We start from the raw sequence: 22,570 nt of genomic DNA on the forward strand, positions 1-22,570 counted from the left end.
CATTCCCAGCTGACAGTGTGTCGGAGATATTATTGCTTGTTCTAGTGCAGCTGTTTTACTGACACGTGTCTGTTATGACCAGGAGATAAATATGTAATTTGTTTCTGAGTTCTAGCATCTTGAACGTCACTCATTTTTTATAAACAACTTATTTTATTTATACTCTGGGTATTCTTAAATTATACAGTAAAATATCTTATAATGTTATCGTACCTAAGTCCTTATATTTGCTTAATTCCGCTTCATTAGTCCCCCTCATGTGAAGGCTGGAGATATTTTACCAGCATATTATTTTCGTTTTCTCCGTCAAGTTTGTCTAAAATACATCTTTGAAATCGTCGCCTGATGCTCATGATATTTTCTCTACTTCTGCATCTTTATGACATAGTGTTCTGATTGTTGGCTATTTTTCTCTACGTTTTACAATGTTTTCAGCACAATGTGATTAGTGGACCAAACTTTATTATTTCGTTAACAGATGAGGAACAGACGAGGATAATTTTTTTTATACTGTACGCTTACAAATACGGTTTATATTATATTATGATTCATCTTTGAAACGTATACTGATGAATGCTAAACTATTTGCAATTTATTTATTTTTTTTTTAAATCTTTGTTTGGACAGTCATGTGCCAAAACATTCAGTACAGTATTGGCAAACGGTCCTCACTGTTGTGCTACCCGTTCAGTGTCAGTGACTCAAAGCTTTTTTCTATAATTTTTGGGTCAAAGGTCAGGAGTGACATGGAACAATCGAGACTGAAGAATGAGTGAAACAAGACTGGCAATGACTACAATTACCTAACCTCAAAGACAATTTCTACGGTATATTCCTATTTTTCATCCCTTTACACAACTTTTGATATTTTCTGTATTTTAGAAACTTATACAAATTTTAAAAGCTAACAAAGGACAATGGTAAATTTTAATTCTGCGTTTCTTGCATCACTTTCTAAGCCACAGAAATAACTCAGTGACCCCCATATGTGTGTTAATTATACCTCCCAAGACAGACTGAAAAAAAATATCCCATCTTATTTTACTAAGTTTTTTACCTAATAATATATTTTACTGTTTAATTTACATATTGGTATATTTTACAGTATAATCACTGGTATATATATTTTCCGTGTTAGCGCGAGTGTTATATTTATACCCGAGTCGCGTTGAATAGAGATTATTATTGTTTGTAAAGCTTGAACGACAATGGCTCCTAATTTAGCTTTCTATTGAGGAAAATAAAATTAGGGGGTGTGAATAAAGATGATTCACACGAGCTGTTGACAGAATATTAGTACATGTCACAACCCTACACGTCACAGTACACAACACTACACGTCACAGTACATATCACACTGCATATCACAGTACACGTCACAGCACTACACGTCATAGTACGTCACAACACCACACGTCATAGCACACGTCACAGCACTACACGTCATAGTACACAGCACAACACTACACGTCATAGTACACAGCACAATACTACACGTCACAGTACACATCACAACCCTACACGTCACAGTACACATCACAACCCTACACGTCACAGTACACATCACAACACTACACGTCACAGTACAGTTCACAACCCTACACGTCACAGTACACATCACAACCCTACACGTCACAGTACAGTTCACAACCCTACACGTCACAGTACACATCACAACCCTACACGTCACAGTACACATCACAACCCTACACGTCACAGTACACATCACAACCCTACACGTCACAGTACACATCACAACACTACACGTCACAGTACACATCACTACACGTCACAGTACACATCACAACACTACACGTCACAGTACACGTCACCTATCACATAATTTCATCACTAAGAAATGAATACGACAAAGCCATTATGAAAACAACTAAAATTTGATTAATTTATTATATAAAATTAAGGAACTAGAATCTATTCAATAGCGTAATTCTTGCCGATAATATATGATAAATACCCATAAATAAGCCGGTATATCGGTTTATACGGAATTTGATTTTTTTAGATTTGTAAAGTAATTTCATTGTGGTTATATATCTTTTCTGATTATAGGCGCCGTTATATAATGTTCATATAGGCAGTGAGGAGATTGACTAGCACTACCTGGAAACACGATCGTAGAGAGATTAAAGGAATTGATAAAAATACAACAAAATAACTATAAAATTATTTAATGCATATCCTTATACATAATACAAAAACAGAGGTACAGTAATTGGAATAAAGTACAAAAAAGTACGGTAATTTTCTTGGTATGTTTCCTGCTAAAAGATATTTAAATTATCCTAGTGACAATTGCATCGTTTGGTCACTATGCTAGACCAGAAGAAATGTATATGTGATTTTTTTTTATGGTAGATAATAATAGCCATAAATGATGCATATGTCATGGATTAGTTATTGAGAAAAAAATCTGGTTTCAGTTTTTAGAAATATGGAGTACACAAAAGGTTCATAAATTAGTGTGGTAATTAAACCTGACTACCTACCACACTTTACGTTATTCTGGAAACATATCTTGTAATTATCACCTTTTCTCTATTTTTATTTTCATGAATATTATGTATTTTGCCTATTTCCCATCATGTATTCTCTATGTTAGTTATACTTGTTAAGGTAATAAGTGTCCTCTCCACACAGTGATATGTCTGAAGGGTGAATGTGGTGTTGATAGTTGGTCTAATTGTTTCCTAAATAAACGCTTTAGAGTAATACTAACTGATATGGTATGTTGTTAGCATAATCATTTAATTAATATGATTTAAATTGGAGTATTTTTATATGGAAGTAATTCATTAACAGCGCTACTAATTGGCTCTTGAGCAGTAGTAAACATTAACATTATATATATATTTTTTTTAATATTAGGATGTCACTATATATATGATATATATTAATAAAGGTGTCAATTAACTTACGTGGATTATTAAAAACAATGTTCACTTGCGATGACTTCCACAATTTGTTTCCAATTTATGAATAAAATAAGATATTATTAAGCTTTAAAATTTATATACCATCATTATTTATGTATATATTGATAAGATATGTTTATTATATGGAATGTAGTTTATTGTGGGATGAATATATAAAGAGGAAACGAGGAATAAAGTAGTGACCTGTCATCCCCCGTTGACCCCTGGTAACCCAACGCGCACCTCTTGCCACGCGCATTTCCCACAAGAGAAAATAACTATTCTCTTTTTCCTATTTCTAGTTAATTTTAATCTTATAATACAAAATAATATTATTAATATTTATAAAATGTAATAAATATACTAACAAGAAAAAAAAATATATTGTGTTATATCAGTATCTCTTAAGAAATTCAATCCAAACAAAATTAATGGTTAAGAAGAGAGTCAGAAGGTCCCGTTAGAAGATGTTTGTGGAATAATCGATAACTTACTAGTATTAACCACCATTTACAGTATGTCGACACTAAAATTCACCTTTTAAATACTCCTTGCATACATAGAAGAAAAATAAAAGTTGGTTTTTCGGGGATGAATGTACAGAAATCAGTGAAGAGTTAGGGAGGGCGATCAGCAACGGGAAATGACAATTGACCGCCCGCATCATCATTGTCCCCTCGTCTTGTGATTTCTCTGGCTCCTGCCCCCTACTAACTCTACCAAAGATGGACAACAGTGAGTACCTGTTTTATACTTGTTGTTTCTCGTTGTCAGTACCAGGTGAGGACTGTCAATGTACCTCCTGCCATCTGTGCTGTCAATCAGGTACTTAGCGGGTCTGGTTCATCAATCAGGACCGCCCTAGTTAGGATGGTAGTTAGGGATGTAGGTGTACTGATCCATTCAGGTGAGGGAGAGTAATGATAGGAGGTTCATATAGAATTATTTCACTCAGATTTATTCCCGAGAAGGTTGACATAAGGGTCTTATTGTATAACATGATAAGCCACTGTTAACTATTTGTTCCTTATTGAGTTTTAAGCTGTAACTAAATTCTGTATGAAAAGTGATGTAAGAAATGTTACTTTAATCATCTTGTATCACAGGTAACAGGTTGTGTGCCATTATTATTATTTATTATTATAGTTTGAAAAAATTACTGACCAGGACTTAAGACTTAAAGTTGCTGGATGCAGCTCAGTGTTAATAATACATTTTACATTAAAGGAAAATATTGAATAAATTTATGGTAAAGGTATATTTCACGTCTGGTCCTTTTTTTTTTTTTAATTTGATCTTTACTGATACATTAGTTTTAACGTATAAAATGTAACTCGAGTGAAAGAACAAATGCAAAAAGGAGTGTTAGAAGATAAATTGGTTAAACTTTTTAAATTTGACATAATTGGTGATAAAAAAAATTACTTGGCAGTCGTACACGCAAAATATGCAAGTCACACTTCAGGTATTAATAGTTAGTAATACAAAGATTATATAGATCTGATATTAACAAAAATATTTCCCAGTTTTAATTCATTGACAGTCATGTTTGAGACAAAATGAAGAGTTGGTTTGTATTTTTATGTAATTATATTGTCCGAATTACCCAATTGAGTTGTTGAAAATAATCCTATCATGACTAAATTAAAAAATTCGGAAACTTAAGATAAATACCTGAACTTGTTGAGTTAGAGCGGTTCGAGTATAGTTATGGGTTAAATATACAGGGTGCTTCATTCACGTCTATTGGGTCTTCGTGCAGCTTTTCACAATCCTAAATTATTGTGTAAAGTTTATTAAGAGTATCTGCATCCTTCTATCCAAGACATCAAGAATTATATGCCTTCATACAGTAGCTTGAGTCCTTTGGAAAAAACTCATCGACCTGTACTTTTAAAGGCCTGGTCTCTTGCGGGGTGATTAAGCTACAGTATAGGAGAGAATGAAATTGTGTTGAGAAAATCAATCTTCTCTTTTTATAATGAGCTAGAACAATGTTATGAGCCTGGATGTGAAAATTTTTACTTGAAAACTGGTGATAAAATGCTGCCAATAAAGGTGACAGTTACCCCATTTGTTACTTGTGAAATATAACCTGATCATAATACCCGTTCAACAAATAGTAGTTATTATAAGACTGTATAAGATAACAATCACCAGGTTATCTCGGCGTGGAAGAGTGTTTGATATGACATGGCTGAGTAATATTTAAGGAAAAGAGTCGTGAGTTACCAGCTACTTCACAAAAAATATTATAGAAGAAAATTTATTTATTACCTCAAGAATATAGTAAATTGTGTAGAGGAAGAGCACTTTTTATATTCAAGTTTTGTACGGTAGTTACTTTTTCTTGTAAACATAGATGTAGCTGCGACCTGTCCGCACAAGGAGGACGATATCATCTTTGTTTATGTGACATTAATAATAATGCTGTTCTGTTTCGTGTTCTATGAGAAACAACAGTAGCAGCAACTTTAGAAAATTTTATATAGATGATAAATTATTCATTCTTACATTATGGAGAATAATAATATCCCCAAAAAAGGACAATAATTAATGATAGCAGGATTTGCAATTTTTGTAATAACACAGGTACAGGTATTCTTCGTTTGGCAGTACTAGTACATACGAGTGCAGAGGCAGCTTCCCAACAGCAGTCACATCATTGTTGCTCATTCCATACACACGATCACTTGCAGTGAATGTTGCTATGATAAATTATATATAATAATTTATCATTGATGAAATGATCCAACAAACCCTTCCTAATGTATCTATCCTGGGATGAAAGTTTATGGTTATTATTATTAATTTTATTTTAAAATAGGTTAAGTAGGTTAGGTTTGTATGGAAAGGAAGGAAGGAAAGTTTGTTGGTCATTTGCTGGCTGGGAAATGCTCATGGTCGATCAGTCAGCTGGTTGCTGTGCAGTATTTGGCACGTGCAAACATGGTGTTGTTTTGAAGCGGATGGGTGACAGCAGTGTCTTTATTACGAGAAAATCTGAGTACGAAAAGTGCTACCAGTATTCCTCCACTCAAATTATTTTAGTCTTGAGGTAGGAAATTTTTGTTAGTTGCTAGACGACCTGGACCCTTGTCCTTAGATGTTACCCGTGGTGGTAGTGGCTGTTTTATACGTTATTTTATTTTTGAAAAGTAAGGGAATATAATAATCTTTGATACCCAATGAAGAATTTTTAAACTAAAAAGTTTAATTTTTGCATATTACTCATCATTGATCGCTGATTGCTGTTTTGGATAAACAACTTCAGTTCAGTGGTTAGTAATCAAGCTGTTTTGTAAGTACAGTACTGTAGTCATCTTGTTTAGACTGCCTATAGATAAACCTTGTTAGTGGTGAGTTGTGACTAAATGCATGACATAGTGTCTTCCAGTGATGAGGTTATTTTTTATATCGTCGCAAATTCCCAAATTATTTATCATAAATAAATTACAGAGGAGACTGTACATATTTATAGATAATAAAGTGGTTTAAGCTCTATTGATGGAGCCTTAACACTGAGTCATCCCTCGGGTTAGGGTAGTGTTGATGCTTTGCCTGCCATCATGTCATTTGCTAGTCACAAGTTTCTTTATAGGATTTTGCTGTGTATATTTTAAATGGAATTGTAAATGAATCTCAAAATTAGCAATGACAAGGTTAGGTTAAAGACAATTAGTTTCTGTGTTACAAAATCAAGGACTGGGGACAGATGCCAAGATGACAGACAAAGCGTTGACTAAGCTGTATACCTCAGCACGGCCCAGCGTTTGGTCTTCATATAAGGGTGTAGGACTCTGTTCATGGAGCTATAACTACTGCCCGTAAATAATGTCTTGTACTGTACCACAACAAGGATGTAACATGACTTATCACTGAAAATGTGGCAATAAGAAATGGAAGCCTTTTTAAGAAGTGCACTTAGCTAGTTCTTGCAAAATAATTTTTTTCTTACTGTGAATATTGATGGAACATGAATCCTCACAGTTGGGCAGTTGCAGGATGTCTGATATGGTTTCAAAACACTTAAAAGCTGTGGGTTATAATCATAAATATAATTATGATATGGTATTTTGCTTGGGTAATATATATCATCTTTGGGTATAATTTATTTACTTTACCTTATGAGAGGGAAATAAATATAAAAGACTGTGTGTTACATTCTAAAAGACACTCCCATGTACTAAACTGGTAATGCATAATAATATTAATGATGTCTGAGGACTGCTGTATATAAATCTCCTCTTATGTATGTATGTACTGTACCTCTTAGACCCTTTTCAGAGATATACAGTACAGTAGCCATATTCTTTGATTATAACTTAGAAAATGTGTTTGTACCTGGTGTTGGATGTTCATTTATTGCTATTGTAAATACTTTACTATAAAAAAAAATAGTTTGAAGTTGGTATGTATAAGGTTGGTTAATGATCATCAATTTCACCTTACCTAATTGTTTATAAGTGGTTATGTCTAAGTTAAGAAATCTGTAATTAAATCACAAGCACCATCTAATCTTAAATACTCCTCTGGATTGAAAGACTTGGGCAGGGGATAAAAGCAATACTGAATAGCATTGCAATGGTAAAATATCATGGGGGATTTTAGTTTCTTGGCCGTAAGTTTGTGATTTAGTACAATAATTCATTAGAAATATAATTTTTTGTTAAGGCGTCGGGTAATTATCAAATATAAGACACCATGATATACTTGTTATAAGTTAATACTTACAGTGTACACATTTATAAACTGAATGCAAGTACGGTGATCTGATATACACTTTCCACTTTAGAAAAGAATATACTTTGAATAATTTAAAAGGAAAGAAAAAAGTGTTATCTGGTGATGACTTATAGTTAAATGTAGGTAAATTACTACCATACAGTATACAGTAGAGTACAGTACATTACGTACTCTGTTTCCAACTTCAATATGACATCATTCATAGTTGTACAGTATTATTTTTAGGGTAGAAACTAAAATTTTGCAAAAAGTCAAGTTTCTTATACAATTTCAACTTGTCAAAGAAAGTCCCGACCCACAGTGAGAATATTGTGGTATTTCTGGGTTGTTGGGCACATTTTTCTTCTGAATTAATGTCGTTAATATTGTGTTGAATTACACATTATTGTACTGAAGTTGTATCAACCATTTCTTATCATAATTTGCATTACAAAGTGCAACGTCTTATCCCCTGCTTGGTGCTTCAGTTTAAAGGAGGATATGGTACTATAGGTGCTGTCTGCATGTCCACCTGTGAACTAGTTTTTCTCAGAGAGGGCACATTGAACTGCTTTGAAATTTTGCATCAACAATCTTACACTTCCCATGAATGATGCACTTTATATAGCGATCATAATCTTGAAAATGTTTCTTTTTCAGCAGTTTTGAGTTCTGAACCATACTGTGTTATTTGGCAGGGGTTATTGAATTGTTATTACTTGTAGGTATTAAGCATTGAGATGGTGTTATTCCTGTAATTTGTGATAATTTTGTTTCCTTGTTGGCCCATGCCATTTAGCCAGGCAGGATTAATGATTAAAGCTGCTTACTGTGGGGTTGCTTGCACTAAGACAACCTCCCATTATGCCAGCTAGGGTTGATCTCTTGGTAGTTAACTATCCTATAGGTAAGTTAAGAATAGGTGGTACTGTATGAATTAAAGCAATTAGCAATACTGTACTCTCCTGTTACAACCATGCCCCTTGAAATGGAAAATTTGAAACAGATGATGTCTTCATATAGAAATAAGCACAAATATTTCAAATTGGTACAATACAGACAGTCTCCTGCTTATGAATCTTCAGACTTATGAACAATATACCGTTAAAATAAATTAAAAATCCTGACAAGTACAGTACAGTATAATCCAAGTTTTGAGTCCAGGGCTACAGACACTCCCCGGGTTATGGATGAAACTGTTCCTGGAGGCTATCTGTAAGATGGAAGTGACCCTTCCATAGGTAATTATTGAACACATGTGGTACTGGTACACATAATATACTGTAGACAGTTACCATACTTAAATGATACAATACTTTTTTTTAAATTAAAAATTATATTCTGTACTGTATACAGTAATAGCATCTCTTCCATATGCAGTGTCATTACGCCACACTACAGTACTTGATGTCTGTAACAATGGATACTCGTCCGCAACCCAAAAATTTTTTCAATGAGACTTATGGGAGAGTATCTGTAAAGTCGGAAATCCGTAACCCAAGTCATCTGTAACCTGGGGATTGTCCGTACAATTTTGGTGTGCTGCGGTGGAGGCCGGAGTGTGTTCGCTGCAACTTGTACCCGCGGCACAAAAAGTTCTTGAACAGCTGGACACGACAGATTTCCGAATGAGCACTATGGCTCGTGTCATCTAAGAATGTTTTGTATGCCTGATTGCGAAGTGTCTCTCAATATTTCGTAATAATGTATGTTACTCGACTTTATAGTACAGCATTTACAGGTGAAAAGAAATATTTTAATTTGCAATAAAACCTCTTCAGGGAGCAATGTTCATATTTATTTTTTGTTTCATATTTTATGACCTTTAGAAAGTAAAATTCAACTTGCAAACAAATTAACCTATGAACGGGGTCCAGGAACGTAACTCGTTTGTAAGTAGGAGACTGCGTGTAGTATATGTAATGATCGTCCCACATTCCCACCGTTGCTCCTGATGGTCTATTAGGGCACCATGTAAAGATGCTGTATACTACCGTTGCTACACGTTGGTAATCTCACTTGATGTATTATTGATGAACTAAAAAATATGAAATCTTTTGCTGATATCCAAGAAACTACTTTTGGGTGTATTCCCGGAGCATTATTTGACCGTGACTTTACCTGTTCTAAATTTATCTCATTGATCAGTAATTGCTAACTCCCCAAGATTAACTGCTTGTGTCAATGAGACTTCTTCTAAGTTTTATTCTTATTTTTGGATCTACTGTATATCATAGCTGATTTCCGCAAGGGTCAGTCGTTAGCTCTAAAATTTTCTGACCAAGATCTTCCCCCGTAATATGTCGTATGTAGATTGACATTTAACTTAGTGCAGTATATGTGGTATGTTGAAAGTGTGATTATAAGAAAATTATATAATTCATGGGAGACATTATGAAACAGGTTGATATAATAATTAATGATAATACAATATGCTGTAGGTGGGTAAAGAAGAATAGAAGATGATACAGTCTTCAGTTACATTCTTAGAAGGTATGACAGTACAGTACTGGTAACTACTTACTGTACATGAAGAGTATCGGTGTTCCTCATTTATTTACTTCTTTTCCTTTATCTTAGTGTTTAAAAGGCTGTAGCCAAGACTCCACAGACACCAGTAATAACATCCCTGTGTGGGGCGATGATCACCTTCCTTGTCCCTCCTCCATTTGACCTTTCTAAATTCTTGTCTGAAAATACAGAAATTAAATTAGCTAGAGTTCCAGTGATTTCAAAAGTTTGGAGACTTGGATAATTGATACATTACTGTATTGTACAGATTTCATATAAAAGCCTTCCAGTAATAGTGTTAATGTTTCAGTTATTAATTAGAGTATTTTAGGCATCTGAAATATTTTGTCCCTTCATTGTACGAGAATTGTCATTTGTACAATACCCTGTAGGTACAAGTTGATGATTTATTGTTCATTTATTTATGTACTGTACAGTATTTTATTCCATTAACATTTAGCTGACCCCATTATTAGAGCTGAGTTCTCATCAATGTTGGGTAATTCAAAACTTGTCCATTTTGTTCCTATAACTTTGAAACTAATCTAGTACAGGACATTATAAATTATGTCACTTTAATACCTATGCAAGGGGATGATGTTTTAGAAATTATTTACAATTATTTATATTTATTTTTCAGTAAAGCATCAAGTTATGGGAGTAATTGCCAGTGTTTACAGCTATCAAGGTCCAGTTTAATCATGGTTGTGTAATTGAACTAACAGTGTGTTGCTTAGAAACATGTCATATTAAATTTCCAGATTAAACTTATCCCTTCTTCCCTTGGGCCGAGCTACCTGAAGCTGTATGTAGTGTGTAGATCGAAATAGGTATTTGTTAATTTTTTTTTGCAGACTTCAGTACAGTACTGGTCATACAACAAGTGACCAGTGAGATTACCCTGTCTGAGTACCTCTTGGTGAGGACTCTGTCCTTTCATATCAGCATTAGTTATTGCATAAACACCTATTGTACTTGACCAGGTGAAATAAGGTGGCTGGAGGAGTCACTAACCCAGATCTGCTTGTACTTTGAAAATCTAGTGAGTCATCGTGCACACTACGATGTGCCCTCGGATTAGTTTGTTTCAGTAGAATCTCTATCATGCATTGTCTTTTGAACAGGTGTATACTGTATCTGTTTCATAAGAAAAATTTTTAGTGTATCCTTCTTTACAAAAAATAATGTGGTTTGGATAATTAGATGCTTCCTATAACAAGTGTGCTAACCCAAAACAACAATAAAATAAAAACACACTATTACCAGATGTTAACCTTAACTCTTTTCTCAACTGCATATACAGTACAGTATAAGTAAAAATCTTCAGAATTATTGAGTAGCCAGTGCTGTAATGGATCACTAAACATTATGCTCATACACTTGATAATTTTCTTTTTCCATGTCTTTCACTTTTGTCGAATATTACTCCTACGTCTTCAAGCCTTGCCCTTAGTTAGCATTTTCAAACCAGGTCCCACCCAACTCGCTCATTCTAAGAAAACGAATTACTCCCTCTTAATTTATTTCAACAGATTCCTAATGGATCTTTCTCCTCCTGCAATTAGGTTTTACCACATGCCTCATTACTATTCCTTTCATTTAGCCAGACTCATATTTTGATCATCTTGTTTAGCAAAGTTGGGATCCTCAACTTCATTCCACACTATTACTGACATTTTCACAACATGACTAGGTGCCTTCCTTTGGTCTGTGCTGAACTTTGTCCTGATAGATAATTGAAAAGACTGTCGTAACGTTAAATATTCTAAAATGTGTTCAGTGACTGGAATGTGTCAATACTCTACAGTCCATCAAAGTCATAAGCAAGTTAGTGGTCCGTAAGATATATTTGAGTGGCTTATTTATTATTATTATTATTTTTAGAATCAATAACAATAAGGAAAAAAATGATTTAAATGAAAAGAAAAAAATGCCTTCACTATGCCATCTACAGTATGTTTAGGTTTCAGGATTCCTTGTAAGTTATGGTTATGATAAAGATTTAATGGAGTTAAGTACAGTAGTTAAGTATTGACAGTTGAGTAATATTATTTAGAATCAGATATTTTTGAGGTTGAAGAATTAATTTGTATACTGTATAATAATTTGATAATTATTAAAACACAGCAGCAACAATCTTGGCTGTGCTTGATATTAAGAGATAGATTATGCTTAAATTACTGTATTTATTTGATTAATTTCTTAGTTATTATTGCTATATCATGACTATGCTGGATATGTACTGTATTGTATGTAATGCCTCCTTAATTCTTGTTTTGATGGATGTAGTGCGTCGTGTAATATGCTTACGCTTTATTAATGTAGCCCTGTATATTGCAGCAGACACAAGACAGTCGCCAGAACCCCAGGTTCCTAGTGAATCCAAAGATGAAACGCCACCCAGCACCAAAGATGATGTAGCCTCCCTGGCTGACCGGCTTTCCCTGCACAGCATTCCCAGTATAGACCGCAGTGATGGTGCTGCTAGTCCTGAGGCTTCTGCAAATGTGCCCAACCTAGCACATACTCCTCCAAACTCTCCTAAGACACCCATCCTCACCCACACTCCTCCGCCACAACCCGCTACCAACCCATCCTCCCGTCCACCATCCACCTCATCTGCCAAGCCCTCAATAGAAGCTATGGGTTCCAGTCAGAGTCAGAGTGAACCTCCGTCCCCAGGGCTATCAAGTCAACACTCCGGTCAGGATGACTCCCATGACACAGATGAGCCTCCTCCTCCTCCTGCACCTCCTCCACCCAGCTCTGATGCCACCCTACATGTTGCTTATGGCAGCAGTCCCCCATCGGTCTCTGGGATATATAGTGGTATAGGAGGGATCTACAGTGGCAGTCACCCATCGTCAGGCATCTATAGTGGCTCTGCCTCTCTTGGGAGTATATATGGGAGCACTGGACCACCACCTGTTCCTCCACCGCCTCATGAGGAAAGTGGGGCTGTTGGGGGAATCCACCACCGCAGAGAACACTCCCTCAATTCTATTCACTCCCTACATTCTGTCAATTCGTTCAAGGAGTTCTATGATAAATCAACACTCAACCAGTTTATCTGCACATCTCCCAAACTTTCTAATAGGTATGTAAAGTTTGCATTTTACTGAAGCTTTGTATTACAGTGTTGCTAGTCTTTCTCCCCTAATCATTACTTGTGCTTTATTACATGATTCCTGTTACTGATGTAGTATACCTAGTACAGTACTGTACTGTAATGTGTTTTCTTCATATTTACCATTAATTTTTTTACAGGTAATATGGAATGTAAAATGTGACCCATGTTATTCTCTTGTGTTTTGCAGGATTTATTTTTCTTCCACTATATACTGTAGTAGTGTTTTCTCACTATACTGCTGGGTGGCTAAAATCAAGAGTAGACTGGATGATGTACCATCAAACCAGTTGACAGAATTTGTCTCCCTGGGGTCACTTCCCCTAACTTCTTTGTACCCATTAGACCCAGCTCTTGCTAATCACAGGAAAATTCTAGAATGTAACCCCTGTGGTTGACGAGGGATTACTGTACAGAGATTTCTGAGTAACGAGATGACTCTCAAAGTGGGAAAAATTTCAACTTCGGAATTTACCTGATAACAGGAAAAATGTTCTCGGAAGTTACAGAATTATGCATTATTTCATCTCTCAAAGTGGGATAAAATCCCTCATCCCTGGAATTTTCCAGAAAATGTGCCATTCGGAAAATTGTTCTCAAATCCGTAATTTTCTGGAAAATTCCGGCTTTGAGAACGATTTTCCGAGAAAATTTCACATCCGGCTATTGGAGAGTTCCGGGTTTGAGAGATTCCGGCTAACGTACTTAAAGAGAATTAGGTGAGGCACATGAATGTGGTTGAGGATTTTGCCAGGCATGGGTATTACAGAGGTAATATTTATAGCCAGGTGACTACAAGGAAGGGGAGAAAGGTGTAGTTTGTGTTTGTAAACGTGGAGGAGGCATTGAATAGGGTAACTCATGAGGTAGAACAGTAGGCAGTGAGATTATTAGATGTGAAGATATGTCTTGTATGGTTGGTTATGGCATTTTATGATGGCTCAGTAACCTGTGTGAGTGTAAATGGTGAGGAAAATGGGGAATTTGAGGTGAAAGTTAGTGTCCTTGAAAGGTCTGTTGTGAACCTCTTTCTGAATATCTTGGTGTTGGAGACGCTGTTGTGAGAGTAGTTGTATGTTGATGACTTGAGGGTCTATTACATATGTGCATGTTTCCTCCGACCAGATTTATTGCGTCTGAAAACAGACCAATACGCACATATCTCGTGTACTGTATGTCCATCTCCGGCTTCAAACCATAACAATAAATATGGTATATGTGTAAGTAAACAAGATTCAAAGGACAGTTTAGTAATCTTCAGGTACATAGTAATTAAACCTTTAATATTCACCATAGTCCTTATTGTTTACCAATTATAGTAATATCTCCGTTAGCGGGAATCCCTCTAGCCTGGAACTCTCCGATAGCCGGAATTGAAATTTTCTCGGAAAATTTTTCCCAAATTCTGAATTTTCCGGAAAATTCCAATAAAATTTTCCTGATACCTGGAAATTTCTGGGGAAGGGCTAGATTTTTTCCGGGTTTGAAAGATGATAATCGGGCACATTTTCTGGAAATTCCGATAAAATTTTTCCGGTGCCTGGAAATTACCAGGTGGGGATATTTTTCTGGGTGTGAGAGATGATGTAATGGGGAATATCTGGAACTTCTGAGAACATTTTTTCCATTACCCGGAAATTTCCGGGATGGGAGATTTTTTCCGGCTTTGAGAGAATCGTCTCGTTACCCGGAAATCTCTCATTCCCGGAAGTGCTCTGCACCAATTGTTCCGTCTAACGGAGATATCACTGTACCAGGTTAAAGACAAAGGTTATCAAAACAGTTATTGAAAATCAGAGTTAGTAAAGAGTTTCACATGACCCCGGTTATATGTCAAGCTTAACTGGGGGAAATCCAAATGGACTGAGTTTTCCAACCCTCAGAAAAGGAGGTGGAGAATGGTGAAAATGAGTCGGAGGTTGGAGGAAAAATGCACAAGCGTGGGAACACTGCAGGATGCTGCTGAATTTGTGTTAAGACTGAACTGATGTTCTGCTCATTATAGGGGTTAGGGGTGCTAGATTATAGTAGTAAGCATACTGTATCCTGAAGTGGAGAGTTAGGGCTCCTTTAATGAATTGTGTGGTTGAACATTGTTTTTATACCTAGCTGCCCTCCACTAAGTGGCTTGAGTATGAATTTAGCACTGAACATATGGTCTAGACTCTAGAGTCTCTAGACCTAGGAGACCTGACAATAGTGGCTGGGATTGATCTTACAATTAGCATACTACTGTATACAGTACATGGTAAAAAAAAGTTTACCTATACTCGGTGTGAAACAATAGGATACCATGGACGATGGATATTGTGATAGTTTCATTGGTCCTCTCCCACGATGATAGACTTACTTTCATGAGGATGTCATATTATCGCGAGCTAGTGACATTTCCTATTAGTGTACAGTATATCCAAACTAGAATGGTGGTAACATGGTCACAGTTGCCACAGTTACTCATGAACAAATGGTAGTTATAGGTAATTCTGTAGGATTTATATTAGTGTTTAATTTATAGTGGGATCAACCAAGGAGATTGAAGTTACTGAGTGAGAAGCGCCGCCGTATTGGTCAAGGCATCAGTCACGGTGAATGACCTCACTTGAGGCAATGGATGCCGCCTCCATTTATTCAACCTCCTTGCTCTGAAAGGGACAACAGAAGCACAGGTTATCCTTCATGGACATTAGTGGGGGGATTAGATGAACATATGACATAACATCAGTGAGTGCACACCTCACACCTTCCGTTGAGCAGGTGGTTCCCTTGTTCTTTTCACTTTACCCAACTGTTCTTCATTCACTTGCATATGATTCAGGTTGTCTTAACTTGACCTTTGTACCTGTACTTACTGATGGTTTGGGAATACCTGATCCACCAGATGATCCTAATCCCAACTGGTTCCTGTCAATTTTCATATAATTGGCAGTTGGTGAAGGATCATATAATAATAGTTAAGGTGCAGGGGTCCTGTGTGTTGAAACACTTCAGCTTAATCCTGGACACTTAACAGAAGGAAGTTAGTTCATTGTTTGGATGTTGAGGTACATTCACAGAACTGAGGAATCTTCTCTTCAGTTGCTGTTACTGTATGGGAGACCCTGGCCAAAACCATAACAAGACTGTTGGAAGGTGTTTACTGAACACTTTCAAAACTTAACTGGTAGTATGGTGATAATCCAGAAGAGGGCTTGCTGGTGTGTCTTGTCTGCCCCACCTGTGATATCATTAAGGCGATTGTATAGGAGGAGGATTTTTTTAGTCTAATATAACTTAGAACCTTGGATTTCTCAGTGCTGGTTCCCTTTCTGTGAGACAGATTTATGACTTCTTTGAAGGATTCTGTCTCAGTTCTGGTGAACTGGGGGCTAATGTTTTATGTGCTCCAGGTGAATGTGGTCTGAGTTGTGAGCAAAATCATTTAGTTTTGCCCTCACTATGAATATTAGGTCATTAGGTGGTCTCTCCTATCACCAAACTTTTGGACCACTAACCATCAATACCACCAACCATCTGCACCACAAGTCATCTTCACCACCAATCAGTTGAATCATCAACCATTTTTACGATTGTCACGATTGTCTGTTCATTATGGAAATTTCAAATAGCCCCACCTTCTTTCTCTTGTCTTAGCTTGTAATTGGTCATCTTATCATCCTGGCCAGGCATGATGTTAGGGCGTCCCAATGGTCATGCACTTGTCTAGCAGGCACGAGCAAGTCTGGTGGAATGTGCTAGTCGTGAAATGCATTACTTCCACTATGTAAAATGTTTTCTTTGTGATTTTTTGTCATACATTCAATAGTTTTAAGCTTTATGACTGCAGAAATAAGCAAATTGATTTTCAACTGTAATAGCCAACATTAATACTGTAATGAGATCAATTATTTCTCATGCCGAAATAGGCTATGTTAGGTGAACAAACTATTTTCATGATGAGTTGTGCTTCATTATATTGTGTTAGGGTAGACTTGGTTTTCGTTTCCATAAGATAAATGTACTATTATTTCTTGTAATGCTCATAATTTTTATATTTTTCTATGACTATATATGATGATTTTACGGAACTTTAGGGACTTATGTAGTAATGTTCTTGTGATTTTTTATTAATTTTTTTTTATAAAGGTTTCATTTGATTCTTGAAGCTATCGTGGCTATTATAGGAATTGTGTGAATCATTCGTTATTAATTTCTGTTGTCTTTTATTCAGGGAGATGGAGATGAATCGAATGTCTGGATTATATGGAAGCATAGCCAGCACGGCCGATTATGCTGGCTTGACAGAGATGTTTACCGACCCAGTAGAGGAAGAGGTGAGTGCAATGATTTGTCTTCATATTATTGTTACAGGTTCTTCAGTACTATGAACTACCTACTGATGTTATTAAACTGTTTTATTGACACCACCTACATGGGTCTCTACTATGGCTGACTTTTATTGTTTTGATGGTGTCAGGTATTATATGAATGAAGAAGCTTATTTTATACCATCCAATGTCTGATTGTCTAAAACAGTTATTATCTCATTCTTGATTCTCAGTGTTGTTTTGTTTGTGGAGGTCTCTAGATCCCTCTGTTAAAGATACAAATTAAGTGTTGTCAACTGATAGACTGACTCCTGGTTCAAGTGATTCAAGTACGGACTGTTTATTCAGACAAGCCTATGGGATGAAAATCTTGGGTTTCCAGGACCAGACGTTGTTGACTAGATTTAATTAAAAAACTAGTTTGCCTTCTCATTCCATCTCAATTCTTTAATATAAAAGAGCTCTGGGAGGCTAAGGTTATCACACATGTACAGTATTTTCTAAAGAAAAGTTCCGAATCTGTGTTAAAATGAAGATGAATCACCGCTTTATTTACCAGTAACGCTGCGATTGTTCTGCCAGTTATCAGGAAGACTCATCAGTGTTCAGGAGTGTTTAGTGCTTTTGTTTGTTTTTAATACTGGTATTCATGTTGAACAGGCCAGCCTTTTGTAATGCGAAAAAGGTTTAAAAACAAATTATTAATATTTAGAGGCGGCAGGAATCTGGGTAAGGAAATCAGATAAAATTCGGGTGAGTTGCGGGTAAGGTCCTGGAGTTGAGGTGGCACAGTTGAGACAACAGTATCTCGGTCATACTGCTACTGTACTACCACAGCCTTAATGTTATTAGTTGGGGTTATTTTAACAACTTTTTTATATACAGTACTGGACTCAGGAGTTGTTACTGTATTTAATTTAAAACACATAAAACTTTGTATTATATTAATTTAATTGATGTAAAAAAGATATATAGAAAACACTTTTGTGACTGACTTTTTTTCTTCTTTTTTTGTGAAACAAAAAATAAAACGAAAAATATGAAAACATCAAAAATAATTTCAAATGTTGAGATTTCCCCCAAACTAAGCTGAAAAAATTGAACAGATCAACATGAAAACTTCTGAAATGATGTTAAACGTTGAGCCTAGGGCTCTAGTCATATCCATAGTTCATTCCTCCTTTTCAAAGCACCTTAATGCATTTATTTTCTCATTAGTATATGTACAGGCAGTCCCCGACTTATGAGAGGGATATGTTCCTGGACCCTGATTGTAAGTCAGTTTGTTTGTGAGAACAGTGTTAATTCCATAGTTTTTGTTAGGTTAAAGCACATCCCTGCCCATACAAAATAACAGTAATATCCCATACATAACAAATATTGTAAATACCTGTACTGATAATAAAGTGATGTTAAACAATATAGAATAATGTAAGTAATGTAAAAAATGGGATTTTCATTAAACAATTTTGTGATGAATGTATTGGGATCCCGTTCGTAAGTGTGCATGATTCCAAGTCGGACGGTCGTAACTCAGCAACTGCCTGTATTGTCCAGAAACTGGGAAAATCCAGAAACCAGCAATTCTAATTTCCTAAGGTTTCCAGTTTTTGGCCTTTGTACTGTACTGTGTACTGTATTTCTTTTAAGCCAGATATACAATATCAGGCCTCCCCTCTTTTCTCAGGAGGGTATGGAAGTGAGCTGTGTCTCTAGCTTTGAAGAACTTTTTTGGCACTTTCCTCCGAATAGAAATTTGAGGACAATTAACTAATGTTTGGGTGAGAGATAATTCTAGTTTATAATCGTTGAGGGATTTGCACGAAACTATCAGGAGTACCCGGGTAATTTGGGATTTGATCCATAAAGGATCCTCTGTGCCATCTGTCGTGATTGGCTGGTTGAACTATCGTATCTTGGGACGACTGCTTTGGGAATTTGGGATACTCTGTACAGTACTTAGTTAATGATAAGTATTCTTCTCTGGGCAGGTATCTTGGTGAATAAATATGTTAGGCTTTTACCTTGTCAGGGATTTAGGTGATTAGATTCAAAAGGAAATTGAATGAGTTGTTAAGCTTCTTCCAGAGAAGGTTAATTTTTGTTTGGAGAACTCACACCCTATAACCAGACTGAAGCCCTAGAATAAGAATGTACATTGTTCCTTTACCACAGAGACTTTGCTATGTGGTGAAGTGGAGACATGCAGACTAGTTAGATGAGAGCTACGGTTGGGCAGGCATTGTTTTGGTTGTAGATTTTAATTCTCCAAAGGAATCTCAATGAAAGAGAAGTGATTCCTCTCCTTACAACTCCTCCAGATTAATTTGTAATTCCTCTTTTTTCTTTCTCTGATACATGGGCGAAAATATTTGTGGGGGTACCTATTGTATTTGTGGACAATGCCTCTGCTGCTCCCTGTATACAAGTGGTCGCCTAGGTCGCTTCTGAAGGGGAAAAGTCATAGGGATGTGCTTGATGTTGGAAAGCATGTTGCTAGAATGTTGAATGATGGTGCAGATGCTTAGTTACGGTTAAGGTGTTACGTTATAAAAGATATTAGAATCACTCTGGGAGTTCTGTTTTTGATGGACATTTTTCCATTGAATGGCAATTACATTCTTGCAGGCTGTTTCAATGTCTACAGACTGCAAAAATTTCTTATCCAAAAATTCTTCAAAACTTAGGAGATATTGATGTAATAATTCTAGTTATAACTAATATACTGTATCAATAACAGAGTACAGTGTTAGAAAAATCTAGTTTCCTAATTTAAAAGTATGGTTTTATTATCTCATCAACAGGTTTGGGGTTCAGTACAGTGTAGTGGTTTTACATCTGTCAGCAGACAGTGCATGGTGGCTGGAGTGGTAGACCTTGCATGAAAATTGAGGTTTGCAATTTATTTAGAGTTTCTGAATTTCCCCCCACACCTAATGGAGATACAGCACAGTATAGTATTTTACTTTACCAATGTTCATAGTTTTTTTACTGTACTATATATGATTTAGCTGCAAACGAATACCTGTATATGTTTTTTATATACCCTGTACCTGTACTGTATTGTAGAATATAGTGTTTTGACCCAACTCTGCCATCCTTCATAGCTGAATTTTGAATTACAATTAGATTTTAACATTTGTCTATTGCCAAATTGTTTAAATAACAAAAACAAGATAAAATAAATAAAAGTTAATACTGTAGGTACATAGAGAAGTTGAGATAAGTGTGTGGTGAAATGGGAGCGATATTGTGGTTTGTGTGGTGAATTATAAACTTTCAGTGTAGTAAGGCATATATAATAAGTAGAATTTAGTTTCAGAAATTACGTAAAAAAACCACTTCATCTTGTCCAAACATTGCACAAATAAGGATAAGTAAAAGTATTCTGGTCTTGTAAATGAGCTGAGTATAGACTATGTCCTGTATGCACTCCAACAGACAACACAAACCAACCTAACTGGGGTTTGGTAGGTTCATTTGTCTGTCATAATAAAGGGTTTATACTCGCCTTATTTATGGGACCTTGGCACTTTTAAGAGTCAGGAGAGGAATCTGAGGACATACTTGACAGTATTGTTTTTAATTGTGGTCATGTACTGTTATTTTGACTGCTCATTTACATTAGAAGTGAACAAGGGCTAGTTACAGTACTTAAGTCTTTTAACTGAGTGAATTATAGCTCCTGTATCTATATAACAAACAAATGTTATCTAAAACTATAGTAAGATTTTCATACCTCTTTATAATTCTATATTGGAGACCAGCTGCACGAATTCTTTATTGGAGACCAGTTGCACGTTATGGTAGTACAGGTAATGCTTCCTATATCAGACTGGTACTGAGCACAGAGACTTAACATTTTCCAACAAAACATAAGAAAAAAATCGTCTACGTTAGGGGTGAAATTCCTCTTGAAGTTCATTACGGATGAGCTTTAAGGCTGAGTACTTTGTGGGGAGGATGTGATAAGATAAGAGAGGCGAGCTGTGTTACGTTCCTTCTCATAATGCTGTCAAATCAATATACTGTATATATGTAACATCTCTGTGGCATTGCATTTATTTTTATTGAGGAAATTTGATAGTTCATTGTAATTTGATGTGTATTTAACTTTTTTAAATGTTTAATACTATCCTCAGAGATAGATAGGACACAGTATAAATCTCATGAGACTTTATTTGTTGAGTACAAGAGGAATAATTTTTTTGAGTAAAATTGATAACATACTATTGAAAGTATTAAGATTAATTTACTTAACATTTAGAATTAATTATTTTGTTCCTGTACTGCATTGACATATTTATCTAAGTCCAGTTTTCATTTGATTAAAGATTCAGAAGTTTTGATTGGTGCCATTAGTGCCATGTTTACAAAATGTGTATGGTTTGCCTAGTGTTTTTTTTGTCATTCTTTTCAACATAGCCATTACATTTTCTTGGTAGACTTGTGGTAAAAATATATCCTGTAGATTTGTGGTAAGAAAGATATCCTGTAGATTTGTGGTAAGAATATATCCTGTAGATTTGTGGTAAGAATATATCATGTAGATTTGTGGTAAAAAAGATACCATGTAAATTAGTGCTTAAAAAGATATCCTGTTATGCTTGTACAGTACTTTGTTGAACTCTGTCATCTAGCAACAGAGAGTTATCCATCTCAACCCCCCATTTATTTTGGTTAACATTGTCTTATTGTTTAATTTCACACATTTGCCTGAGAAACATTCATCTAGTATAGAAGGATTTGACAAGTACTTAAAAACAACTTGAAATATCGTCAAAATTATTTCTGTCAGACATACAGTATATTTATTTAAGTATTTTTTCTTCATGTAATGGTGAATAAAATGGAAGTTAATATAGAGCAGTGATATTATTTGTAGTTGTAAATTTCAAGTGATTTTGTATTCAATTTACAATGAGGTGGAACAAGTATGTATATTGGCACATGTCTTTCACCACCTTCAT

The 22,570-nt window shown here is 35.6% G+C and overlaps 1 protein-coding gene and 1 long non-coding RNA gene across 3 annotated transcripts; one reads left to right on the forward strand and one right to left on the reverse strand.

Annotated features, from left to right (window-relative positions):
- Positions 1 to 2,173: 2,173 nt before the first annotated feature.
- LOC121870076 lies at positions 2,174 to 21,475 on the reverse strand. Of its 2 annotated transcripts, XR_006089632.1 has the most exons (3): positions 21,340 to 21,475; positions 10,183 to 10,348; positions 2,174 to 8,871 (listed from the first exon to the last, which is right to left on the reverse strand). It is a non-coding gene; the product is annotated as an uncharacterized LOC121870076 (long non-coding RNA). The 2 variants fall into 2 exon arrangements; XR_006089631.1 differs by having other exon boundaries at positions 2,174 to 10,348.
- On the forward strand, positions 3,530 to 21,354 carry LOC121870075 (leucine-rich repeat extensin-like protein 5). Its single transcript, XM_042371844.1, has 4 exons — positions 3,530 to 3,668; positions 12,510 to 13,266; positions 17,504 to 17,606; positions 20,405 to 21,354. The coding sequence occupies exons 1-4, from the start codon at positions 3,659 to 3,661 to the stop codon at positions 20,483 to 20,485; spliced, it is 951 nt and encodes a 316-aa protein (XP_042227778.1). The 5' UTR covers positions 3,530 to 3,658; the 3' UTR covers positions 20,486 to 21,354.
- Positions 21,476 to 22,570: the final 1,095 nt, after the last annotated feature.

Source organism: Homarus americanus, unplaced genomic scaffold (genome assembly GCF_018991925.1).
Source record: "Homarus americanus isolate GMGI-L3 unplaced genomic scaffold, GMGI_Hamer_2.0 scaffold27875, whole genome shotgun sequence".
Lineage (NCBI taxonomy): Eukaryota > Metazoa > Arthropoda > Malacostraca > Decapoda > Nephropidae > Homarus > Homarus americanus.